Raw genomic sequence first — 23,443 nt, 5'->3', positions numbered from 1 at the left:
ACAGATTTTCTGGGACCATGTTTTTGGATCTCAGCAGCAAATAAAATGTGTCTTTTAACTCTTTCTTAATATGGTTCCACTTCAAATGAAAGCCAGACTTCTCCACAATATTCTGCTATTAGTTGTCATGGATTTCAAGGACAGCTAACACCAACACACTTCTACAGACTGATCCAAGCTATTTTTTTCTGCATAAACAGCATACTTGTTTAATAAAGGAAGTTTCAATTGTATGATGACTCACATGCATGAACTTGAACTTAAGACCTAGCCTTGCCTCTCTGTCTGTTTCATCTTTACCATAGGCTGCAGTGTCTGATATTCACACACATACCATACCATATATTCACCCTGCCCCCCTCCTCCCCCATACACACACACACACAAACACACACATACATACACACACAAACACACGCACACAACAGTAAAGCATGGAAACAGATGTACAAATAGCATAACATCAGTGTCTTTTGTCAGTTTGGTGGACACAGTCAGAGAACAGTGCATATTGGGTGCATATAGGTACCCAGCTAGACAAGGCTTCCACCCGCATGTAACAATTAGACTCCCCTCAGCACACAAGACACGTTTTGTAAAGGTCACAAGCAATTACCCAGCCTGGTAAAAGTTGGCATGTCTCACATGGCACTGACTGTTGCACACACTCATTAGGCGTATTCTGCAACCCAGAGTGGGTCTGTGGGCTATAAAAGCAGTGCACTCTCTGCCTTCCAAGCCGGCTCTCTAATGGGACTACACCCATGTGGAAGACTGGAACAGCCAGCAGAACTACACCTCTCTGAATCAGATTCCAGGGAAACAGGACTGCAAAGAAAGGATGAGGAAGCAGTGCTGTATGCTCAAAGCCTGACTGCAGGATTCTCTACCTGAAGGGACATACCTACCTTCATCTCTGGATAAAGCTTGGCTTGGTTTGTTTAAAACAATTTTAAACATTGAATTTAGAATGCCATGGTGTTCTTGATTTGGATATATTTGAGGTAAAACAATGCACTAGACATCCCAGTAATGATTTGTTTTATCTGATCTACCTCATACTGTATTCAAATGTTGGCCTAATAATAAAGCCAATGGCTACACACTTACTGTAGATAGATGATCTAGCGCGCATTCAGATTCATGCCCAAATAGAACAGAGACTTGCCTTGGGACCCAGTACACACCTCCGTTTTGCCTCCAGTTCAACGACTTGTATTCGAACACAATATACATTTCATACTCCTTACCCCATGTTGATCACAGTTCACAAAATGCACGCAATATGGACCCTGTCTAACAATTTCCATATTGAGCTATGAGATCACAAAACTCACAAACACTAAATCAAAACCGGAGGCCCAACGGGTCTTCAATAAAACACGCGGAGACCCATTCAGCTGAAGTAAGCAAATTGAAACCATATCGAATGCTAATATATATATATATGCATTTGCTGCGTTAGTTTTGAGGAAAATAGAAGTGTGTGAAGTGAATAGGCTAGTATGCAGTGAACAGGAATTCACAACACTTTCTGATATTAGTACACTGAAATAGACTCATTTGACGTTTAATAAATAGGCATCATCGCATAATATTAAATTGACGCAAATAAGCAAAAGCAGCAAATGTGCTGGAAAAAAGCAATATGACTTAAATGACATTTTGTAATTTATATCATTGCTTCCGACGCTTTCATGTTAAGGTCCCAGGTAGGCTAGGCTAATATGTACGGTGAACGTTTCTTTGTTTAAGCTATAGACAAAAGAAACAAACTTCGAAATAGAGAATACGATTAGAATCGTGGACACTTGAAGAGAGCCTCCTTCATGACACTTGAAACCAAGAACAATATTGACCGACTGGGATCGTTGCACCTGCAAACCTGCGAAGTGACGTACACCTAGCCAAATTCCAGAAGGAGTCTTGTTTCATCCCCTTTGCTTTCGTTGAAAAACGTTTAGTTAATTTATTTTTTCAAATACATTTTAAAAGCGGTTAGGCCATTTGGTGATTTTTTTTAAGCAATAAAGGAAAACATTTTAATATAACATGTCTACAATTCTAACACAACCTAATATTTACCTTTGATTATTGCAAAGGTAAAGACAGTCAAAACAATTATGAATGTAACTAGACTGAAATAGCAGGTCTTAGGTTAGGAATAATTCCTGAGCCTATGCCTATTAGGACTATATGGGCCTACCTGTTCAATGTAAATGTAAACCTGTAAATTCAGCATCCAACAAGAGTTCAGATTATGCCTATTTGGTATGGGCCCTTGTTAACAGCACTCCATTTTAAGATGAAAATGTTGATTAGGCCTATATTTTAGTCTAGACATGGCCTTTTGTATAGCCTATAGACTAGTTTGTGATCCCATTATGTCACTTTAATTATAGCCTAACGTTATAGGTAATCTTTATATTAAAATATCTTGTATACGATGATACTTCTCTCTCTCTCTTTTTCCCTCTGTCTATCTCTCTCTCCCTACATTTCTTTGGTTTCCCTACATCTCTTTGGTGGAGTTGTCTAAAATCATCAATTTAGCGAAGCAATGAAAATGTCTTCGTAAACGATTGGACACATGACCGTGATACGAGTCTGTAAATTGTTCACGAAAGTGTATTTTATTGAGGAATATAGAATATACAACAGGATTAAAGCAGAGCCAACAATGACTTAAACAACACTTTACAGTGAATGTATTATCAACAGCTTACTCAAGACGGAGGTGTAAAGTCAACCAAGCCAAACCAAACGGCTTTCGGGCTCCTCCGTATCCCTAATGGTGTGTGACCACAAAGGTGTGACATGTCACTGGCGAAAGAGTCATGTTGGGGTCCTGACTCGCGACACTTTGGGCCTTAGTTTACCAAGATTGAGAAAGTTCAATGCGCGAATGCACCTTTCAGAAACGTGCCAATATTGGTGGGGTGAAAATTATGCTTTTAATATACAAAATTATACAAAAACTGCACATTTTGGAACAGCCACATGGAGAGCCTGTTCTGTGTGGTTGTTTTTTTCTGAAGGCACATTATTACAAATGTACAGTAGTGAGATAGTCAATAAGAATAATGTTTGGGAAAACTATAATTGACAGATATTTGCCTGCTCGATTATAGGCCTAAAAAAGGGTGTTAAAACAGTTATGGACCCTAGTTAGGTGTACCTCTCACATTTTTTCGTTTCTACAGGCCTCGGCTATTTATAGGAAGGCATGATCGGCAATCAGAAACATCACTTACATTTTCGTGAAACAAAAGTAGTTTAATGGACTGAAAATGAATGTGCTCTGTGGATTTGTAGGACAATTATCTAAAGGTGTCTAAATTCGTTTTTCAGTTCACAAAAGCATGGCGAATCAAGTTAACAGGCTACGTGTTAACCGTTCAATAATATTTTTTTATTACATTTTATTAATTGAATCTATTTTGTAGTTGTCCTAAATATGTGTAGACTATGTGACATTTTTATTAAATTGTTTTATTTGCATTAAGTTTGTAGATTGGCCTAAACTTGACCAAGTAGGCAAAGATGGGACAAAACATTTTTTATAGACCTTATTCGGTTCCACTTTATGAGAAGATAACACAGATTACGTCTTAAATACGCAACATGTTTAATAGCCTATTGTAAAAAGTGTTCCTTCAGCATTTTTATCCCATTGAGCAGACTGTCATGTAGTTTGGCTTAATGTAGAGACTATTTCCTTCCTCATGCACACATCCCACGAAGAAAGATATAGGCCTATTCTTTACAGAAATTGATTTAAGATCGATGAAAACCAATTTCCGTCAAAAACTTATTACAATAGAAACATTAAATCGTACCTGATGCGCTTAGAAAAGGGTTAACTGAACTTCTTTTTCAAAGGAATCTTGCAGAGCAGTGTACAGTAGTCTGAGTCAAACACATTTGAATCAATGAGTTGCATATCCACTCTCGATGTATTAGCTGTAATTCCTACTTTGTCCAGATGAGGGAAACTAAGTGCATTCATTATCCCAAGGAATGTGCGGATTTTCAGAAAGTTCTTCCACGGTAGCCTATAGGCTACGAACAAAAGAAACAGCCATCCGCTGTCCTCTGTAGTTTATTTAATTATAAATTAGATGAAAATTACACAACAAACCTTGTTGCCTATTCTTTTTTTCACGTGAATCCTATTTAACATCTGCAACTATGTTATAGAACGTGATTAGTACTGTAATAATTCCATAACTTTTACTGTCATAATCAATCCACAATCAACACATTTCACTCATAGAATTTTGTCTGCATCCAAGGTTGTAGCTCTGACCCGATCTGATAGCTTCCATGTGTTTCTCTTCAAGATCTGTTGTGAACTGGTCGGGAGTGAGGGGATAGTGACATTGCACCTTGTTACCGTTGGGTCGACAGTAAAATTTTACAAGTGACATTTTGCGAGCATATAAACGATAGTTTCTAAACTTCCACAGGAAACACCAAAAACATGCTGTGATAATACCAGTCTCTGGAATTCAGTCAATACCATATAGTCTGGGAGCATTGCAATCCACAAAGGTATCGATTACACGAGCCCCATGTCTGATGCTTAAGAACTGGCGTGTAAAAAAACTCACCATTACAATTTTCTTGGTCTTGGAAGCCTCATCTACAGATTATTGGATTCTATTCGGCTTCCAACCTCCCACGGATATGACCCTTTCAGTCTGCTTATCACGCCATGCTCATCTTGCTCAGATCTCAAGTGTTTACCTGCACTAATGCAGTGGAGGCCGATCCATGTGATTAAAACAGACGGGACTGCTTTAGGAATTATGGTAGAATGGTACCCTTTAAATTGTACAAATTGATTTGATGTATCATTATGTTTTGGGTTTTATTAGTTATTCGGAAGCCATAAAATAGCACACTCTGCCTATGCAATGATAACAATAAATCCGTCGTTCAATTGATAAGGTAGCCTACATTTTGTTGAAGTTTAAGCCTTCTGTCACTTCCCTTATGCAAAGCACCGAGAGAAGTGGAAATTCTCTAACCGGATGGTGCATGTAAGTTACAGCCTATCCCGAGCAGGACAACCAATGAAATCTAACCAAAGCCCCAGCGAAACACGCAAGATTGACGTGCAGGACGCGTCAGATTAATCCCAGCAGCTTCAGCCTCCGGGATAACTCAAATTTGCCTTTATCGGATGAAGATCACTTCGGTGCCGTTGAACCCAAAGCAGTTTCTTTGTAAATTCCCATACTGAAGAGGAAATAAGCATATCGAGTGGAGATTTTCTGAAGTCTCATTTTCTTTTGCAGTTAGCCTACTGCCTTCCTTCGTTCAGAAGGGAGAACCCAACGATTTCAGCCATTGAAGGGCAACTATTTCAAAGCATCTTAAAACATAGGCAAATGGGTAAGCTTGTGTTAAGATCTGCATGCTTCAGTGGATGAAAGCTTAAGAAAGCGTAACCATGCCCATCACGCTTTTAAAACAAAGACAGAAAATAATGATCTCCGGTTTTAGATAATGTAGACACATCCTTTTGAAGAACGAGTGAAAGTAAAATGCAAGCTCTTTAATAGATATCTCGGAACATTTGCAATGCTAATTGATTTTCAGATGGAAAAATAGCCTATAACATGGATGTACATTAAATTATTAGCATTAAGACCTCGGTAACATTAGGCTAAATTTCAGCAAATATCAACTTGGAGATAAATTGTAAAGAGTCTGGGCAATTTATTTCCACCTCATAAAGTTCGCCATTTTTCATGGTCTTGGCGTGTTTATGGCATGCAAATGTTTGCTAGCGTTGATTAATTTAAGGATGTCCCTTTTACATACAGAGCAAACCTATGGAGAGGTGAATCAGTTGGGTGGCGTATTCGTCAATGGACGACCCCTGCCCAACGCCATACGACTAAGAATAGTGGAGTTGGCCCAGCTTGGAATCCGACCTTGTGATATCAGCAGGCAACTTCGCGTTTCTCATGGCTGTGTGAGCAAGATTTTAGCAAGGTACAACGAAACGGGCTCCATTTTACCAGGTGCTATAGGTGGAAGCAAACCGCGGGTCACCACACCGAACGTTGTGAAAAACATAAGGGAATACAAACAGGGTGACCCTGGGATCTTTGCCTGGGAGATCCGGGACAGGCTTCTCGCAGATGGAGTTTGCGACAAATACAACGTCCCTTCAGTCAGTTCAATAAGCCGGATTTTACGGAACAAGATTGGAAATCTCTCCCAACCGAACCAATATGACAGCAGCAAGCAAGGATCTACTCAAGCCGGTCTCTCCTACAACCACATTTACCCCTATTCGTACCCTAACGCCATGTCACCCACTGGAAACAAAATGGTAAACCCTCCAGGAGTACCCGTGACGGCCGGGCATAGCCTATCGAGGGCTTGGCCATCGGCGCACACCGTCAGCAATATTCTAGGTATAAGAGCCTTCATGGATCCGGCAGGTGCGTGTGGATCTAGTGTGTTTTCCCAGACTCATATCTCTTAAAGCAGATTAACGTGTAGGCCTCCATGTGCAAATAGCCCATGCCTACGTTTTAAAAAGGGCTGATCAAAAGCAACATTTTAGGATTGAGTTGTTGTTGAGCAAAACCCGAGAAGGATCATTAAAAAATGTAATTGATCGTGGAGGACAGTTTACGATAAATCATTGTAGGCCCAGCTTAAGATAGAAAACCCTTAGACAGCTCAATAGGCGTCACGCAATGACGCCAAGGCAAACACCTTGCTTATACCTACCCTATCCACAGTAGGCTATGGCACATGGTGCTACTACTCATATGATCTGCCCTTTGGGTCGTGTTCATGCAAGGTGCTTCAAAAATAGCCCACTGATATAGAGCTATTTTATTTGCATGGATAGTTTGTTTGTGCCGTTTTCTAAGACAGCGGCTTTTAGTAGGCTTTATGAAAACATTTTACAGTAAAATGTTCTGATTTTTGGTTTAGGTTTAAACAAGATAACAGTTATAGCCTAATATTATACAGACGTTAAAAAGTGTTCAACGAATATTTCTTTCTTTGATCTTTTGATTATAGCAAAAGTGGCATGATCGGCTACTTAGCCTATTAGAATTAGGCCTAATGGTCGTATTTCTGAGACACAAAATATTTTAGCAGTTGTTAAATAGATCTTGAATATGCTATGTTTGATCAAAATACAATGCATAGTAATTTGTTTAATAGGACAAATAGCCTTATATATTCATGATTCAATTGGGGCCTAAAGGAAATGTTAATTTTACATTTGAAAACCATAGCAATGGACATATAAAAACTAGGCTTTATTTGATTATGCATCTTGTACAATTTTGGATGAATACAACGTTTTTCCTCAATTTTACGACATGAAGGATTATTTTTTCCTCTGATCTGTGTTACTCGCTTTTTCTGGATCAGCCATTGCTGCAGCAGAGGGGTATCCACCGAAAATGGAGGACTGGAGTAGTGTCAATAGAGCAACGTTTCCCTCAGCTCATGCAAACGGTATTGACAAATCAACCCTTGATGGGGACATCAAATATGCACAGGTAAAACATAAAACTGTATGGGTGTATTATGTTTCAGATAGGCCCCAAACATGCTGTGATGAAAAAGGCAGTCGTGGGTTGTGTTCAATCATAGAAGTTATCCATCAAGAAACATGAGGGTTGTGATAAAACAATAATGCGAGATCCAGTCTACAATATAACGCTTGTTGATAGATTTTTTCCCTTATGTATTATTTGCTTATTTACAGCCGTCGTCAACATTGTCCAGTTATGTCCCAGCTTGTGCATACACACCTACAAATCAGTATGGCGTTTACAGTGGGCCAGGTAGCTATGTGACTCCTGGGCACCATTGGCAGTCGCAGACGTCGAGCTTGACCCATCCAAGCAGCGGAATGACGATGCACGCAGGCGACATCCATTCCATGGCATTCAAGCATCCGTCCCGAGAAGGTATAATTGATCCCGATAATTTCCCTTGTTGATAAGGATTTGATTAAATACGATAAGGATAACATACTTTATACGAATAATAGCCTATTAGATTATTGGTAACAACCCACTCCGAATGTTTCATTTTTATTTTTTTTACTGGTTGGAAATTGTTCTGTCATGTTTAATCACAGGGATTAGAACGGTAGCCATACCGGCTAATTTAATCTACAAAACATTAGGCCTATAGTTTCAGAGAAGATGAGTTGATTCTAGTATACTAGTCCTGACACACGCATACACACATGGCTACACACACACACACACACGTGCAGTTTGATATATTGAGTCTTACCGCACTGCGATTTCAATTAGCAGCATTTATATATAGGCCTATATATATATAACATTAAAAAAACGCTAGGCCTACTAGTGAAAGGTGTAGAGTGGAATATGATTCTGGGTCGTGTTGAATGAGTTTAATGAAAATATTGCTATAAAATACATCTGGATTAGCCAAAGCCTATTTGTATTATTATTATTATTATTAATAATATAGGTTTAGCTAGTCTAACAGGTCTGCATTAGGTTGTTGTGCGGGCCTAATATTAGCCCACGAACTGGTGTGTCGTATAAGAAGATGGCCTAGCTTTATTTTCTTTTAAATTAAGGTAGGCCTATACATTTATAAATAATTATTGAGAAATAATTATCTAAATGTTGTGCCCAATGTCCGGTTGTTTGATAATTTATTGATGAATTATGAATTTCGATTTGTGTAGTAGTCTATACACGTCTTATGTTTGTGTTCTACAGGAGACAGAAAACCCCCCAGTCCTTTAAGCAAGCAGCAGCACGAGGCCTTGAACAGTGTACACGGACACAATATTCCGACCTCATCCTCATAACGCAGGTCTCCATCGTGATGGAATTTGGGACTAAATGCAAATCACAGATCCTTCTAGGCCCAATTGAACACATTTCAAGAATACTAACAGTAAGTGCAAGCACTATTTATAATTTGTTTGCCGTAAGTACTTCGACTGGTCAGACCATAGCCTGTTCTATTCACCGTAGCTACAAACAGACATTTTGTCAATCTGTGGCCATTTGAATGTACATTTATAAGGATGCTCCTGTCGTCATTGCGTTGGTGGTTGGCGATTTTCATATTATTTTAATTGAAAATAAAACCCGTAATGTACAGCCTACTTTCTGATGAAAGCAGCGGGATGTACTTGTCATGTCTGTCAGCGATATTTTATTTAAAACTTTATGGTGTAGATAAGACATCCATTTGACAATGGAACTGTATCCTGGGTAGCCTACAAACGATAAATTATCTTGATTAGATTTTTTCATATTTTTTTTGACATAGGATTATGTGAACAAATGGATACATTATAAATGCTGACTATTTTGCCAAAGATTTAATTATATATTTTTATAAATCCCATGTAAATATGCTAAATAAATGCTTTAAAAAATATATTTGTTCCAGTCAACATGAATGTTACATTTTCTAAGACATTTGCTTGGCATTTCAAAACTGCTGTAGGCCTGTTCATTCACTGTTTATTGATGCTAAGAGGGTTAGCCTTAGATGTACATAGACATAATTGGCTTTCATGCATATTAATCAGTTTGAAGAATATTGACATGCTTCTGAATGACGTTTGATGCCTCAGGTTATGATTTTTTGGGGTTGCTTCCAGATAGGGCTAATTTAGATATAGAACTTAAGATATAGAGCATCTAATGCTGCAGAACAGCATTAGATGCACTTAAGCTGAAGCATCTCTCTCTCTCTCTCTCTCTCTCTCTCTCTCTCTCTCTCTCTCTCTCTCTCTCTCTCTCTCTCTCTCTCTCTCTCTCTCTCTCTCTCTCTCTCTCTTTTCTCTTCCTCTCTATTTTTATCTCTCATTCTGTCTTTCTCACTCTCTCTCACTCTAAATCTAACAAGCTTTAGTGACATTAATTAATTTACTGATCTAACAGTAGGCATATAATGACAGTGCATCCAGTGACATACAGATCTGGGTACAGTACAATATTCTATTAATGCCTGTGTTTAGTAAATGCGAATATGCACCAGCAGAAGTTACAGTAATTTGAATGAACTGTGTGTTGTTGGACAGCAAGATTTTCAATGTGAGGGGAAGGCAATGATACTCTATAATTGAGGGATATCAGAATATTTGACAAATGGGTACACTTCTGATGATTAAACATTCATAACTGATTATGCCATTCTTTAATACTTTAATTCCCTAAAATGACTGATGTTCCTTTTGTTATTTCTCAATTGTCTTGAAAATACACTTCAAATTATGCATTGTGTTGTAGCTAAATGTTTGTAAACTAGGTATTTAATGTGTGAGAGTTTGTTGTTTCTGACAAAAACAGTAGGATTTTGTGTTGAAATTTCTAAACATCACTGTCCACCGGTTCCACCAAACCCTTTAAATCACTATCATCTGCCATGAAACTGTTTATAACTAATACAATATCAAGAAAGGAACCGCATATCACATATTTATTTGTAAGTTATTTAATCAATAGTTATTAGAATAAATAAATAAGTAGACTTCTGAACACATGGAGACCAATTAAAACAATTACCACTAATAGGACAATATTGTGGTCTTGAGCAGCCATTACACTAGTCTTTTTCCTAACACATAAGTGACATCAAGCAACTGCTGAGGCACACTTTATTTTCTCCAAAGTAATGGAAAGTTCCTGTTTGGATTTTCACCTATTAACATTGCATTGCAGCAACATCAAAGTGAGCGTTACATCCTTCATTTCATTTAGACAGATTCTCTTCGCGTTCATCTGTACGATTGAAATCAGGAACAGACTTTTCCTGTGTTGAGGACCTATTGTGCACCTCAAAATCAAATCAGAAATCTATCTGGAAAGACTCAAGGATCCGGGTGCTCTCTGAGCGTTAATTTACAATGGTTAACTTCTACCGCCTTCCCAGCAAAGCCCCCAGTGACTCGACATATCCAAACATTAAGATGGCCGTCGAGTACACATGCTGCCTGACTGGAGTCGACCTTGTTTTCCCGGATACCACTTGGGGTTCAGAAAACACTCCTTCATGGTGGTGGGTTACTTCCTGTGAGACCCTGTGGTCATCAATCAGTGGCACCAAGTGATGACCCCCCACAATGTCATTGGTAGGACCTCTGTAAGACCAAGCCAGCAGGTGGAAGGGTTATTCTTCCTGTTATTTCCCATAAAGACTGTACACTAAACTAAAACTAGACAATAAATGCTAGACTTTGAGACATAGTAAAGATTTGGGAGGTCATTTCAAATTGCATCCAGCATTGCATGCTCTTTGACATTATGTCCAAAAGTAGACATGGCAATAAGCATATATATTTAAAAAGAGAACATTTTAAATGAACCCTTCTCAAGTACGATTCATTAAATCATACCGTAATACTAAATGAAGAGATGTTATTAGTTCAAAGGTCATGCAGAGAGGGTCATTCTACACCACATCTCTGATCTTTCCAAACTTGAATGAAGTATCTTAGCAACTTTGAGTTGAAAAGAGTCTCTAGTGCTGCAAGCCTAAACAACACAGAGGAGACACCAAATCCTTGATGCTAATGGCTCTGAAATCAGGCACTGCGGATAATCCAAGCAATGGAAGGATACCTCTAAAAACAAGAACACAGGAGCTTGTAGCTTCAACTGGTATAATTTGTCACTGTCTTCTGTGTGTATAGGAGAGATTGGACTTTCTTTGTACAGACAGGAGCTCGATTTATGTATTTGACACTGCTGGGTATGATTTAAGACTTTCTACATTGTCTCCACATCCTTTAAGTGGGGAAACTACCTTCAGCTAGCCAGAAGTCACTCAGTCAATGTTCAAGTCTGTACCTTTGCGTGACTCCCAGTTTAGAAAAGGGCATCTTAGGCCGAGTGACATAGCAAAGCAGACGCTCCCGGAAACATCTAAGAATGATACACAAGGAACTTTTTATGAAGAGAGTGGCAACTTGGCAATAATTCAGGATGAAAAAAACATCCCATGGTGAATTTGAGGATGTCTTCAACTTCACATGAATTAGCGTAGACATCGTCAAGGAAACATAAATTTGCAGTGTCAAAACAAATTGAATATTTCTGCAAATGTGCAGTTTGCAGACAGTGTGTAGAACAATGATGTACTTATAAATCTACATCAACAAAAGTTACAAATTGTGTGTGTGGTTCTGCTACTATCACCCCCAGAAGCACAGCAACAATTCCATAGTAATGCCGTTCCTTTCATGTAATAGTTAATTTGTTTTCCACTGACTGTCCACAATATTTCCAAGCAGTCAGTGTAGTATTTCAGCAGTCTGCAGTCCACATGATCATAAATATCCCCCATCCATGTTCTGACTAGCTCTACCCACTCACCACATCAACCAAGCGCTCAGAGAGCAAAGGGACAGAGACATGATGACATTTGGCTTTTCGAGTGAAAACGTATCATTTCACGTTCACTCTGGGCCTCTCTGGGGATTCCGAGTCAGGCAATGTAGCAATAAAGGCATTAACCGCAAGATCACTTTGAATTGCAGAACATAAGTTCTGATTACTGCATACAGATGACTAAAAGGGCATGAAATTGTATTTGCATTCACAATTAACATTGTTTGCTTTTAACCAATACCATGAGTTAAAGAAGACTGTTTATGTCAGGCAGAATTATGCTTGCCATTTTTGTGCAGTATTATCAATGGGAATGAAATTGGAAGCCTTTTGATGTGTGTCATGCAACAAATTGGGACAGTCCTGAGTGTTCTCTCCTCCCAATGAGCATATAAATGCTTGTATAGCATCAACAGTTCTGGTTACAAAGTTCTCTTTGCTGTGAGTGGAGATATCTGGTCAGAGAAAGACAGAGAGAAACGAAGAGAGCCTGGGTCCAGCAAGTTTCCCCTCTAATTTGTGGAGAGTATTGAATTAATGTTCTGCCCAAATAGGCATCTGTGACTTATTTGAGTGTGCTAAAACCTAGTTTAATGCTGCCACACACTGTACCAAACGTGACCAGTAGGCTGTGTATGACATCTGATTTAAGGGTTCCTTAACTATTTTTGGCTCCCATTCTTATGAGGTGATAATAGAAGGCTGACTCCTCACGAAAAATGTATGAGTGGTTAACCACAGTACTGTCTCTTGACTCATATGATGAAAATGGAGTCCCATTCGCTTTCAATGCAGTTTCATAGGGTGCAGTTTGTTTCTAAGTTGGAACTTAAGTCTGTCCATAAACAAGGACCCACTGAGCTTAGAGTAGTTCATCAACATGCACCATATATACAAGGATATACATCGTGTAGTTCCCTTTTACATATTGGCTTAAAAGGAGACAATAATTGCTAGTTGTAATGTCAAAACATTTAGAAATTTGTATTACAATGACGACCAGTTTAAAACTCACTGCTCTCATCAAATCGAGATCTCAAGGATGTGGTCCTGGTCTAGGCTGAGAAATCACTGGGAGAATGGTGGGTGGGAGAAACATTGGCTCCAAGGATGACAGACAAAAAGACAGGAAGTGGAATGGTCTCAGCCCACGCTAAGTGACATGGTTAGGGCACTCTGAACCTGTTGCTTTGTGCTGAAACACAAATGTACAAAGATGCCTGGAATGAACATGGTCATTGGGGAGTCATTTTGAGAGATGAAGCAACAAAGGGTGAAAGATAAACAAAGCAGGTGTCATTAATCAACTTTTCTGACAGCACCTTGCACCTGACACACCTTTACCATTTGTGATGACAGAGCTAATCAGTGCTGCCAGTCATATTTAACTTTCTGTTTAAAAAGAAGAAACTCCTGAGCTTGCTGTAGTCTGATAACACAGATGGATCTGCAGCTAAAAAAACATGAACTTTGATGACCTTTTGACTCTGTCACCAGTCTTTGTGTCTGCATACTGTTCGTCTGTGCCTGTACCTACAGAGAGATACAAGATAGGGAAAGTGTGCCGTCTGCTCTTCCCCCCAGACGTCAACCTGTTTCAAAATGCTTCTACCAGACAGCCCATGGACTATGCTGCTACACAGTCGCTCTCGGAGGGGGAACGCTCAAGTCGTGTGTCCCGGTTGGGAGTGCGGGGTGCTCAGGCATACAGTCAGTACACCAATACACAGCAGGGCCCTTTGATGAGCGGTGAGCGTGGCCAGCCGTGGAGAACCGTGAATGTCCCTCTCACTCACCCCTTTCACTCAAACAAATCAGCATCTTCCATCTAGCCATTCACACAGAGCAGTAACCTGGAGGGCGACTGTCAATTTGGCATGGCGTAAACATGGGTTAAAGGTAGCTGAAGCAGCATGGAGATTGATGTTGTATTACTGTTGTGATGCTTAGTGAGGACACTACCTCGAGCAAGGTTGTCTGAGCTTACACTGGTCCTAGCTGGTCCAGGTAGGACATGTTAGAATTCACTCGTATCAATAAAACAGTAACTCTTGTTACTTCAGTTTGTCTTTGTTACTTCAGGGTGGCTCAGTAGTGCATGGACAAGTATTAATATGAGTTTTATAAAAAAATACTTAATATTGTTTCATATGACCATCATTCAAAACATCTGGGTTCGCGCCATTTCATCCAAACTCATGCTTTCTACACAAGGTTGAGGTGTGAAGATGAATGTGTATGGAAGGGAATGTTCAGCAATGTCCCACATGGTCTTTGTGTTGGAGTTAAGACTTTTGTTTCTGGAACTGAATATGTTACACAAAATTAAGATCAAAATGGTCATGTGTAATAAAACATTGACTACATTGTATTGCTAATGCATTGTTTTTGTTTTTTTTACAAAACTTACTGCATCTAATATAGTTCATACTTTTTAAAGTTTTAAGGCCTGGTTATTTTAAGATATTTGTTTTTAAACCATTATTGTTGTGGTGGAAACTTAGGAACAAGTGAAAGTAAGGCTAACTTTACTTAAGTTTCAGCCATGGTAGGCCTATCAGTCAAACTACAAAGTAAAATGGCCTCTTTGCTGAAATTAGATAGCCTCGGACAAGGAAAGAAAAAAGGTAATGTGATCCAGTTGCAAATAGCTTTGTTTGATGACAGAGACATTAGTGAGGTGGATCTTTGTCCCAAGAGAGACATACTGAAGAGGATCAAGTTGGGCAAATTAACCAACCCATGCAATGACAAACCGTCTCATGGAACTGAAAATCCCGTGAAATTCCTCACACTCCAACAAAAAGGATTTATTCTTATTTCAAAAAGACAAAGAATGACCGTCAGCTGCATCCCCATCTCTCCCGGCCTCCTAACTCATGTCACTCTGCTCACTCATGAGACAAGCACAAAAGGTGCATGTCAATGTTGGAGGAAGTACCTGTTTTCTCTTCTTGGTCTCAGTGTCCCAAGAATGAGGAAGTACTCTCTGAGGACAGATTTCCATCACCAGTTGAACAGGTTTCCGTTAACCCATTGAAAAGTCCAATATAATTGCATTCAGTATTGAACAGTGCCAAAGAATGTGGAATCTCTTTCCATGAAAATCATGATACTGTATGGATTTAGCATACTGCCTTTTCATTTCTACCTGTTCATGAAAAGAGACTAATTCCTGTATGAGCTTTAGTTAACAATTCTCTCTACAGAATGGTATGTTTTTTGTGGAGGGGTCTGCTATAACAATAAAACCAAATGTGAAACCAATGCCAATCGTCTCTGAATGCTGACACATTATTAAAGGTGAATGGATGCAAACAGAATCTGTTTGTAACCATGCAATTGTTATGGCTGACCAGTGGACCCAAATGCACGACAAATGCCAAGACAAGCAGCTTGAGGTTCATGGGGGTATTTAAGCAGGGTAAGGGAGCAGGCGAGGCATGGCAGACACAACAGAGCTGGCAAAGGAACCGGACAGGCAGGGCAGGCAGGACAACCAGGCAGACAGGAGACGGAAATCTGAGGATCTGTAGAACAGAAGGAGGTTAGTTCTTGTCAATGCAATACTTGGATATAATCGTCTAGGTGGTGGAGAACAAAACCGTCAGGTAACTGTAACAAACGATCTGGCGGTGAGTGGATGGGCAAACCAAGGTAGACATACTGTTGAGTTGATGAGGTGAACACCTGTGGTTTAGGTTGAACAGGTAGGATGTAAAACATGGTGTGGAATCCGAAGCCTGGAACCGCTCCCATACACACAAACAGACAGACAGAGAGGGGAGAGCCTGAACTAGGTGGAAGGGGTGCGTGACAGCAATTATCTTCATGTTAATGGTATGGATGGGGTGTTCTCTCAACTGCCATTTTGTATCTTTTACAGTTGTGCTTCTTAAATCTTCAGATAGTTTCAGATGTTAAAACTCAGCAATCAAGCCTCCCTATACCCTTTGCGTTGCCTCCTCCAGTGGTCTTTTTACTTTCATCACACCGGGATAATGTAGAGGTCAAGAGACTTGTCTCTCTAGTCAATGTTGATAGGTGGATAAAGGAAGATTGATGTCCCTCTCCTAGTCTCATCATCACAGGTGTTTGCTTTTATGACCAGCATCTTCCACAAGCAGTTTCTCATTACCCACTGGCTTGCAAGAGGACCTTCAAGTCTCCTGCATTCCTACAATGCTCTGAGGAGTGTGTAATTTAAGAGACTAAATTTAGGGGGAGGCAAATCAGTTTTTATCCAAAGCAGACCTGACTCAAACAGAGATTCACCACAACGTGGTTAGACTTCAAACCAGCTCGTTATTTGCCTTTTTCATGTTCAGACTGCTGCAAATCTCCCTCTGAGCACTGAATAGAAAAAAATATTTGACTGTTTTTTCATCATTATGAAAGACAGTTCCCTTTAACTATTTGCACACTGATGAGGCAGAATATAATACATAAATGTCAAAAATGTTGAACATTTTTTGTTTAAAGGTAAATATTCTATTGATATCTAACACAATTAACATAATGAACTTCAACTTGGTTTCTACTATTTTACTGTTTATTTGATATAAACTACGATGCATCACCCTTGAATTATACCACATTGTTTGCGACAAGAGAAGTGTTCTCCTTAGAAAACTAAGACTTTCAGGTCACAGAGAAGTCTTCTCCTCCTTAGATGTCCAGGTCAGATCAAACAGAGGATTCAGATGGGTTGAATTTCACTTTAAGAATTAATCCATCAGCATTGACATAGAATGAAGGGGAGTGGGAGGATGAGTGTGTTTTGTCTCCCTCAAAGTAAATATTGGTTTGTCCAGATAATGCTGTGGTTGGTTCAGGGTTTACCACAAAGCTAAAGGTACACAGAAGTCTGGCTTTTTTAACAGGGGAATTGTCTACTATTCTCTTTATTCTTCTTTCAATGCAAACAACAGTAGCAGACTCGAGTGGCAGAAAGTTTCAGTTCCGGTCTGATGCTCTGGTCCAGGAGGAGATTAATGAGATGGGGAAGTCCCCCTATCTTCAGACAGACACAAGTGCTTCCTGGATGAGTCAAAAAGCTGAGTCCCCTCGGATGTCAAAATATTCCATTTTCTTTCTGGCAAACACCAGGTATTAAAATGTTTTTCCTACAGTTAAAAAAATTGCATTTCTTGACCCTTCTAAATTTAACAGGTTTATTAGTACATCATTCTATGTTATGAGTTTTGGAGTTTACACATCAGTCAGCAGCAACAAGTTTTGCTCACTGGTAATGTCGATCACAAGGCATGTGCTGATTCATTCTCCTCCATCCGCTGTCTACCTCCTCATGAAGTCTTCATTACAAACAATAGGCCTATGTCTCTTTATGAAACTACAAATACACTTTTAAAAGGGGGTCATATTTCAACATCGTTAGCTTCAACAGCTGAAGCGTTTCCATGGAGATGCTTAATAAATGTGAACAGGCATGAATTTCATATTATTTAAGATATGTGGTGTTTGTGGCACTAGACTTTCTAACTTCCATGTTCTTCTTATATTCCGTTGTAATATTAATTGCATGCGACTGCACTTAACTGTTCAGAGACAGTTTTTACAAATAAAACATATTTACTTGTCACCTTATTAGACCTGAACAACTGTACAAGGAGAGCTACGAAACATGCTCAGAGGGGAAAGGGAACAAGTGAGCCCTCTGCTGTCAGCTCCTGCCCTCAAACCCAGATAACTCAAACACGCTCTACCCTTCTGTGTTAATATGCTCACAACATGGAAGTTTCAGCCTCTCTTTCCTAGCCCTACATGCTACTGGGATGAACCAGGAAGTGCTTCTTGTTTGCCAAGCCCAAAGAGTGAGTTGGTGCTCATTTCACTGCTGTAGGTCACAAGTTAGCTAGGGTTATGACCGTCTCATTCAATATTGAATAGTTCAATTCAACACAGTTTTCATTTGACTCTACATTGTAAAATAAGCTTACTACTATTTGACTTTTATTTCAGTATGTGACATGGAAACAATAACGGAAAAAAAAAAACACGCAATTGCGTGACGTTGAAAAAAAATCGCAAAGCTGTGTTTCAGTGGAGGCACAGTGACGCATGAGCTGTTATATGAGCAAACTTTGTAGATTTCATGATGCAAGATAGGCAGACTACCCTATAAATGGAAAATAAGGCTTGGACATATGATATTCACTGAGATAATAGCAGCTTTTCGCCAGACTGCATCCAAAGTGAGTCGAGCACTTCTAATTCCTCAAAGTGGCGCCTTTGATGTTGTGTTAACTCTGTATGGTATTCCGTGTTTATTTGTGGTTGGGACGCTAAGCAAATGGGTGTCCCTGTATACTCCTTAATTGCAGGCTACAATTGCAGGTTGCTTATTTCTTTTGCCTGTGATGACATCACTAAACCCAAAATGGTGTCTCCTATGCCTTGTGTAGCTGTTTGAAGTTCTTTTAATTGTGAAGTAAGATAATCCAAGAATGGTGCGGAGGAAAACAAGGTCTAGCATGCACATTGATCTCACCTCGCTGGCTGCCCATGAAAACCTTGCTTTCGCCTCCTCAGAATGATAATCATCTTTAATGAATAGTTGTGTGCCACGAGTGCTTACTGATAGCAATCATGTCAAGCAGGGAAGGGTTCAAGTCTCCAAAACAAATCAGGGAATTCCATCTCAACCCTCTGGATGTCTTCCATAATGCCACACACTCTGTGATTGCTCTTGGAATGGACCTACACCTACAACTTGGCACCATGTAAGCATTCTTGCCCAAGTCCAAGCCCGCCATACAACCCCTGCCACAAACACACACAGACAAACCCATACACAGAGCACTGCGACTACCTATAGTGGCGGTTGGTGTCCAAGCAGCTCTTTGTTGCTGGGTTTTGATCTCCAGTGGACATAGAAAGCACCACCGTGCTACCGATCGCCTTATAAAAGACGAGACTGCAAGGACTGCTGGCAACTGCAGGCAAGAGCATTCTCTCCTACGAGTATGTCTGAACGGTACAAATTGAGCCATTTCCCCCCTCTCCTGGGACTGCCTTATCATCTAGGGGACTCAGAGACTGTGTGTAGTTTGCTAAATACTTCACTGATACTGCAAATGAAGTTTAATAGCTGTCGAGGCCCACTTAAGCTTTTTAATGTTACATGTGCTTTCTGCAAGCCGGTAGCAGAAAGGTTTAAATGACTAGTAGACTGGCATAAATCAAACATTGGCAACTGTCTTGCAGTTGAAGGTTGATGTTTGTGGGATGGCTCCTCATGTCTTGTCAAAATAATTTGACATGTTTAACAAAGGGAAAACTGTACTTTTCTCCCCCACGGGTGGATAGGCACTATAATTATCAAACTTCCATTTTGACAAGCTGCCATCTCTATGATTTATGTGTCCATAACACTTCTTTGAAACACTTGGCATGGCTTGCAAAATTATTTGCTTAAAATGGATGTCGTACAGTGAGACAAATTAACAAAGGAACTAATTCAGTAATTGTAATCACAGTTACTCTTGTTATTACAGCGTTTGATCATAAGCCAATGTTTTTCATCACAACATACCTTCCACTATAATACATTTGAAAAGTATCCCAACCAAAATCCAAACGTTTCCTAAATAACCACATTACTTTGCAGCATTCAATACATTATTTTGTAGAACGCAAAAAACGTCCTGAAGACCCCATCATGGTTTGTATCCGACTTTCCAAATACACGGTCGATCTAAAATTGAGGGAAAGGTAAAACAATAATAATTTGACAGGTGCAGACCTGCCCAAAGATTTGCCCTAGATTACCAGTATATGAAAGCTCTATAGATTGGTAAAATAAATAATTAACATATTAAATATTTTCAATTCAATTTCCATTGCATACAAAAAGCAGGGGATGTACAGTATATATATATATACAGTATGTTTTTTTTTTTTTTTTTTTTACTTTGTCCCACAAACACTACAGTGTTGCTGAAAAGGTTACAGGTAAGGTTATGTACAGCTGACGGGCACTCCTCAAGGAGACCTCATCTGTCATCAACTCTTGGTGAAAATAGATACCTCGACCTGTCCAGCAACACAAAGGATCTGCCTCACTCTCCAGGAAAGATACCTGTGGGATCTTCCTTCTAGATCTCTTCCCTAAATATTGTGAGTTTCCTTCATGAGATCCCAGCCTGGCTGTTCACCTTCACATCCTAAGCATTAGGGGATTACTAAAGTCCCATGAAGAAATTCTCAAATGTATTGTGATTTAATATTACATTAATGAGCATTAGAGTATGTTAAAGTTAAAGAAAATTAGAATTTTAAAATATTAGAATTGTATCTTAATTTGTATGTCTTCATCAATCAAGCAATCTGTGTGAATCTTGTCCCTGCTATTTCAAACTGATTTCTAACAGCACATTGTGAAGACAGCATGTGGTCTACAATTAAATCCTTTACCCCAACATTACTGCATCAACAGTTGTTACATGAATTAGGTTGTGTAATGACTCAGCTGAATTGGACTGTGAGTTGTAAACCCAGCCAGAGGAGTCATCACATCCCATTGTGGTGAGACCAGCCAAAATGAGAATTAGAATAAACTGGAACAGTTTTCTGCTGTCCTGGATGAATGAACGATTGCTGAGGATTTTTGAAAACCTTCCCATCCTCCTCTCAGTTTAACGTAATGTCACTGTTGTTCTTTGTACTGTTGTACATACAAGAGCAGGATCATAAAATGATCCACATGCTTCTGCTCCATCTAGTATATGTGAAATGGCCTGTCATAGTTCTACATCAAATCAGTTTGATGGAGTTCATGCATATCATTGATAAAATTGAGTACTTGCAAAATATACAATGGTTACTCTAATCATCAGCCACTGTAATGCTGCCTTAGAAGTGTATTCTTCCCAGTCTTGAGTAATCTGAATGGGCATTGCTCAGACTGATGGACTGATAGAGTTCATGTACAAATGAGGGAACATTGATTGTGTGCGCTGGAAAGAGCTATCTCCTTCTGTGAAACATCCACATGGGTGGAAAAATAAGAGAATAAATGAAATGGTTTGTGCTGCACCACAAATGGGTCTGAATGAAAGTTGTTGTGTATGTGACTGTATGCATGGGTTAAGTCAGTTTATGGTGTGATATCCACACAGAAAAACTACTGTCGACAGGATATGGAATAAAGATATCTGAAATGGGGTATCTGGATTCCAGCAAAATTTCAATTGTCAAGCATAGTACCAGTATTTGAAAACACTAGCTGACATTCCTGCACACCACATGCAAAATCCTCTGCTAAAACATACAACTCAAACTAGTTGCATTACACTACCGAACAAGATGTCTGATGGAGTACTTCCCTTCAAGATCCCTCTGACTGATGTAAGACTGGTGTCTCTCTCACCAGCCTGAGACTGTTCAGCTCTACCTTCGGGCTGACCTTGACATCTGTCTCCTGTAGGGAGGCACAATAGAGGGCCTATTTCATGGCACTGACCCCTACCGCTGGCCCAATGCAAACGGAAAGTGTTAGCTTCCAACAGCTGCCCTACAGAAGTAAACACAGACAGAGAGGGCTTGTTCACGCTTATCTTTTTACCTGACATCAGCTTCTTCACTCCCCCCTAATTATTTAACTAATGCAACAAATCCTTTTTGTGAGTTTTGTGTCGCACAAAGGCACATAAGAGAAGGGAAATCCTACAATTGCTATCTAGATTATGGCTATTTGTAAAATTCACCTCTGTAAAACCTTCTTAGACATGGGCAGTCTAGGTAGAAAAGGAGACATCATAAAACTGTGTTATGAAAGTTGAAGGATTGTTTCAGTAGGTTTACTAATCTTAGCAGAGAACCGTCTCGTTATTCTTCATCTACGGTGTTGCATGCAAAAGGAGATGACCAAAGCAGTGGGTACATATCCTGGGAAACACGCAAAGCGGCCAGTGTTGTGCCATGAATTTTTTCCTTTACTCTTGTGGTGGGCCCTTTTTTTCCAAGGACGTTTAGCCTAATCCTCTTCAGCTGTCTTCGTTCAGGGTTGGTAAGAGACACCCCAGCACTGAATATGTTGGTGTTACTGGGAAACTGGTTTTCATAAAAGCATAAATATCTGCTAAGAGTCTGGGTATGATCTGCTTTTATGAAACGATGAGTAACATTTCCTTGTTGAAGCTCACAGCCCTGTGTCCCCGCTGTGAGAACATGTTGCAACAGATATGACTCTCATTATGTTTCAAGACGGAACAGCAGTGGGTATTGAAGTCCTCATGAGAGTCATTTCTTGACTTACTTGACTTTCTAGAAATACAAATATTTCCATGGTCTTTAAAATGAAAAACATCCTGTGCAATATGATCTTCTTGCAGTATGTGAGTTATTGAACCAATACAGAAGATTCAAACTTTTCATTCAATTACCATAATATACACATCTACAGTATATTACTTTGTCCAACAGATTTTTATATCTACCACCGATGACTGCTGTATGTTTTATAAAATGTGTGAAAGTCACACATTCAAAAACACATTCACAAAAATATAGAACTGTGAATACTGACATTTTAATAGAGACTCACGTTGAACTAGACTCTGACATTCTGATAGAATTCCATGTTTTGAAATTGTGATACAGTGGTGATAATCATACAGGATTCTTGGTGTTATGTTTGGAAGTTTGCCAGTCTTCACGCATTACCAGTTGTGCTGCCATTTGTCATTTTTGAAAGTGTTAAATATACACACGTTTTACAAACTAAGACTTCCTTTAGAAAATAAGCGAATACGCGGCATCCTGATCATTCAGGACTTCCACATATGGACAACTTTTTCACATATACTTCCTGAGATTCCACTAACCGCCCTGTGAGCTTTCTCCTGTGGATCCTAACAGCAGTCCACATTGGGTACGACACTGCTGGGTATTCCACCAGATGAATCCGCAGTATGAATCAGGGCTAAGACTCAGCCAAGGCCTGATTGTGTGTGTTGGACTAGGCAGCACATTTCTGAAGACCACACAGGTTCCACAACATGTCTAAATCTCTCTGCTGCCCTCTATCTTAGTCC

At 39.5% G+C, this 23,443-nt stretch overlaps 1 protein-coding gene across 2 annotated transcripts; it reads left to right on the top strand.

The window, feature by feature from the left end:
* Positions 1–5,167: 5,167 nt before the first annotated feature.
* Positions 5,168–9,786, top strand: pax1a (paired box 1a). 2 transcript variants are annotated; one of them, XM_047050853.1, is made up of 5 exons: positions 5,168–5,400; positions 5,835–6,434; positions 7,417–7,547; positions 7,757–7,961; positions 8,757–9,786. In XM_047050853.1, the coding sequence occupies exons 1-5, from the start codon at positions 5,397–5,399 to the stop codon at positions 8,846–8,848; spliced, it is 1,032 nt and encodes a 343-aa protein (XP_046906809.1). In that variant the 5' UTR covers positions 5,168–5,396; the 3' UTR covers positions 8,849–9,786. The 2 variants fall into 2 exon arrangements, with proteins under 2 accessions (XP_046906809.1, XP_046906801.1); XM_047050845.1 differs by having other exon boundaries at positions 5,169–5,400; positions 5,835–6,461.
* Positions 9,787–23,443: the final 13,657 nt, after the last annotated feature.

This window comes from Hypomesus transpacificus, chromosome 3 (assembly GCF_021917145.1).
Source record: "Hypomesus transpacificus isolate Combined female chromosome 3, fHypTra1, whole genome shotgun sequence".
In the NCBI taxonomy this organism is placed as follows: Eukaryota; Metazoa; Chordata; class Actinopteri; order Osmeriformes; family Osmeridae; genus Hypomesus; species Hypomesus transpacificus.
This window is presented reverse-complemented; position numbering and strand designations above follow the sequence as displayed.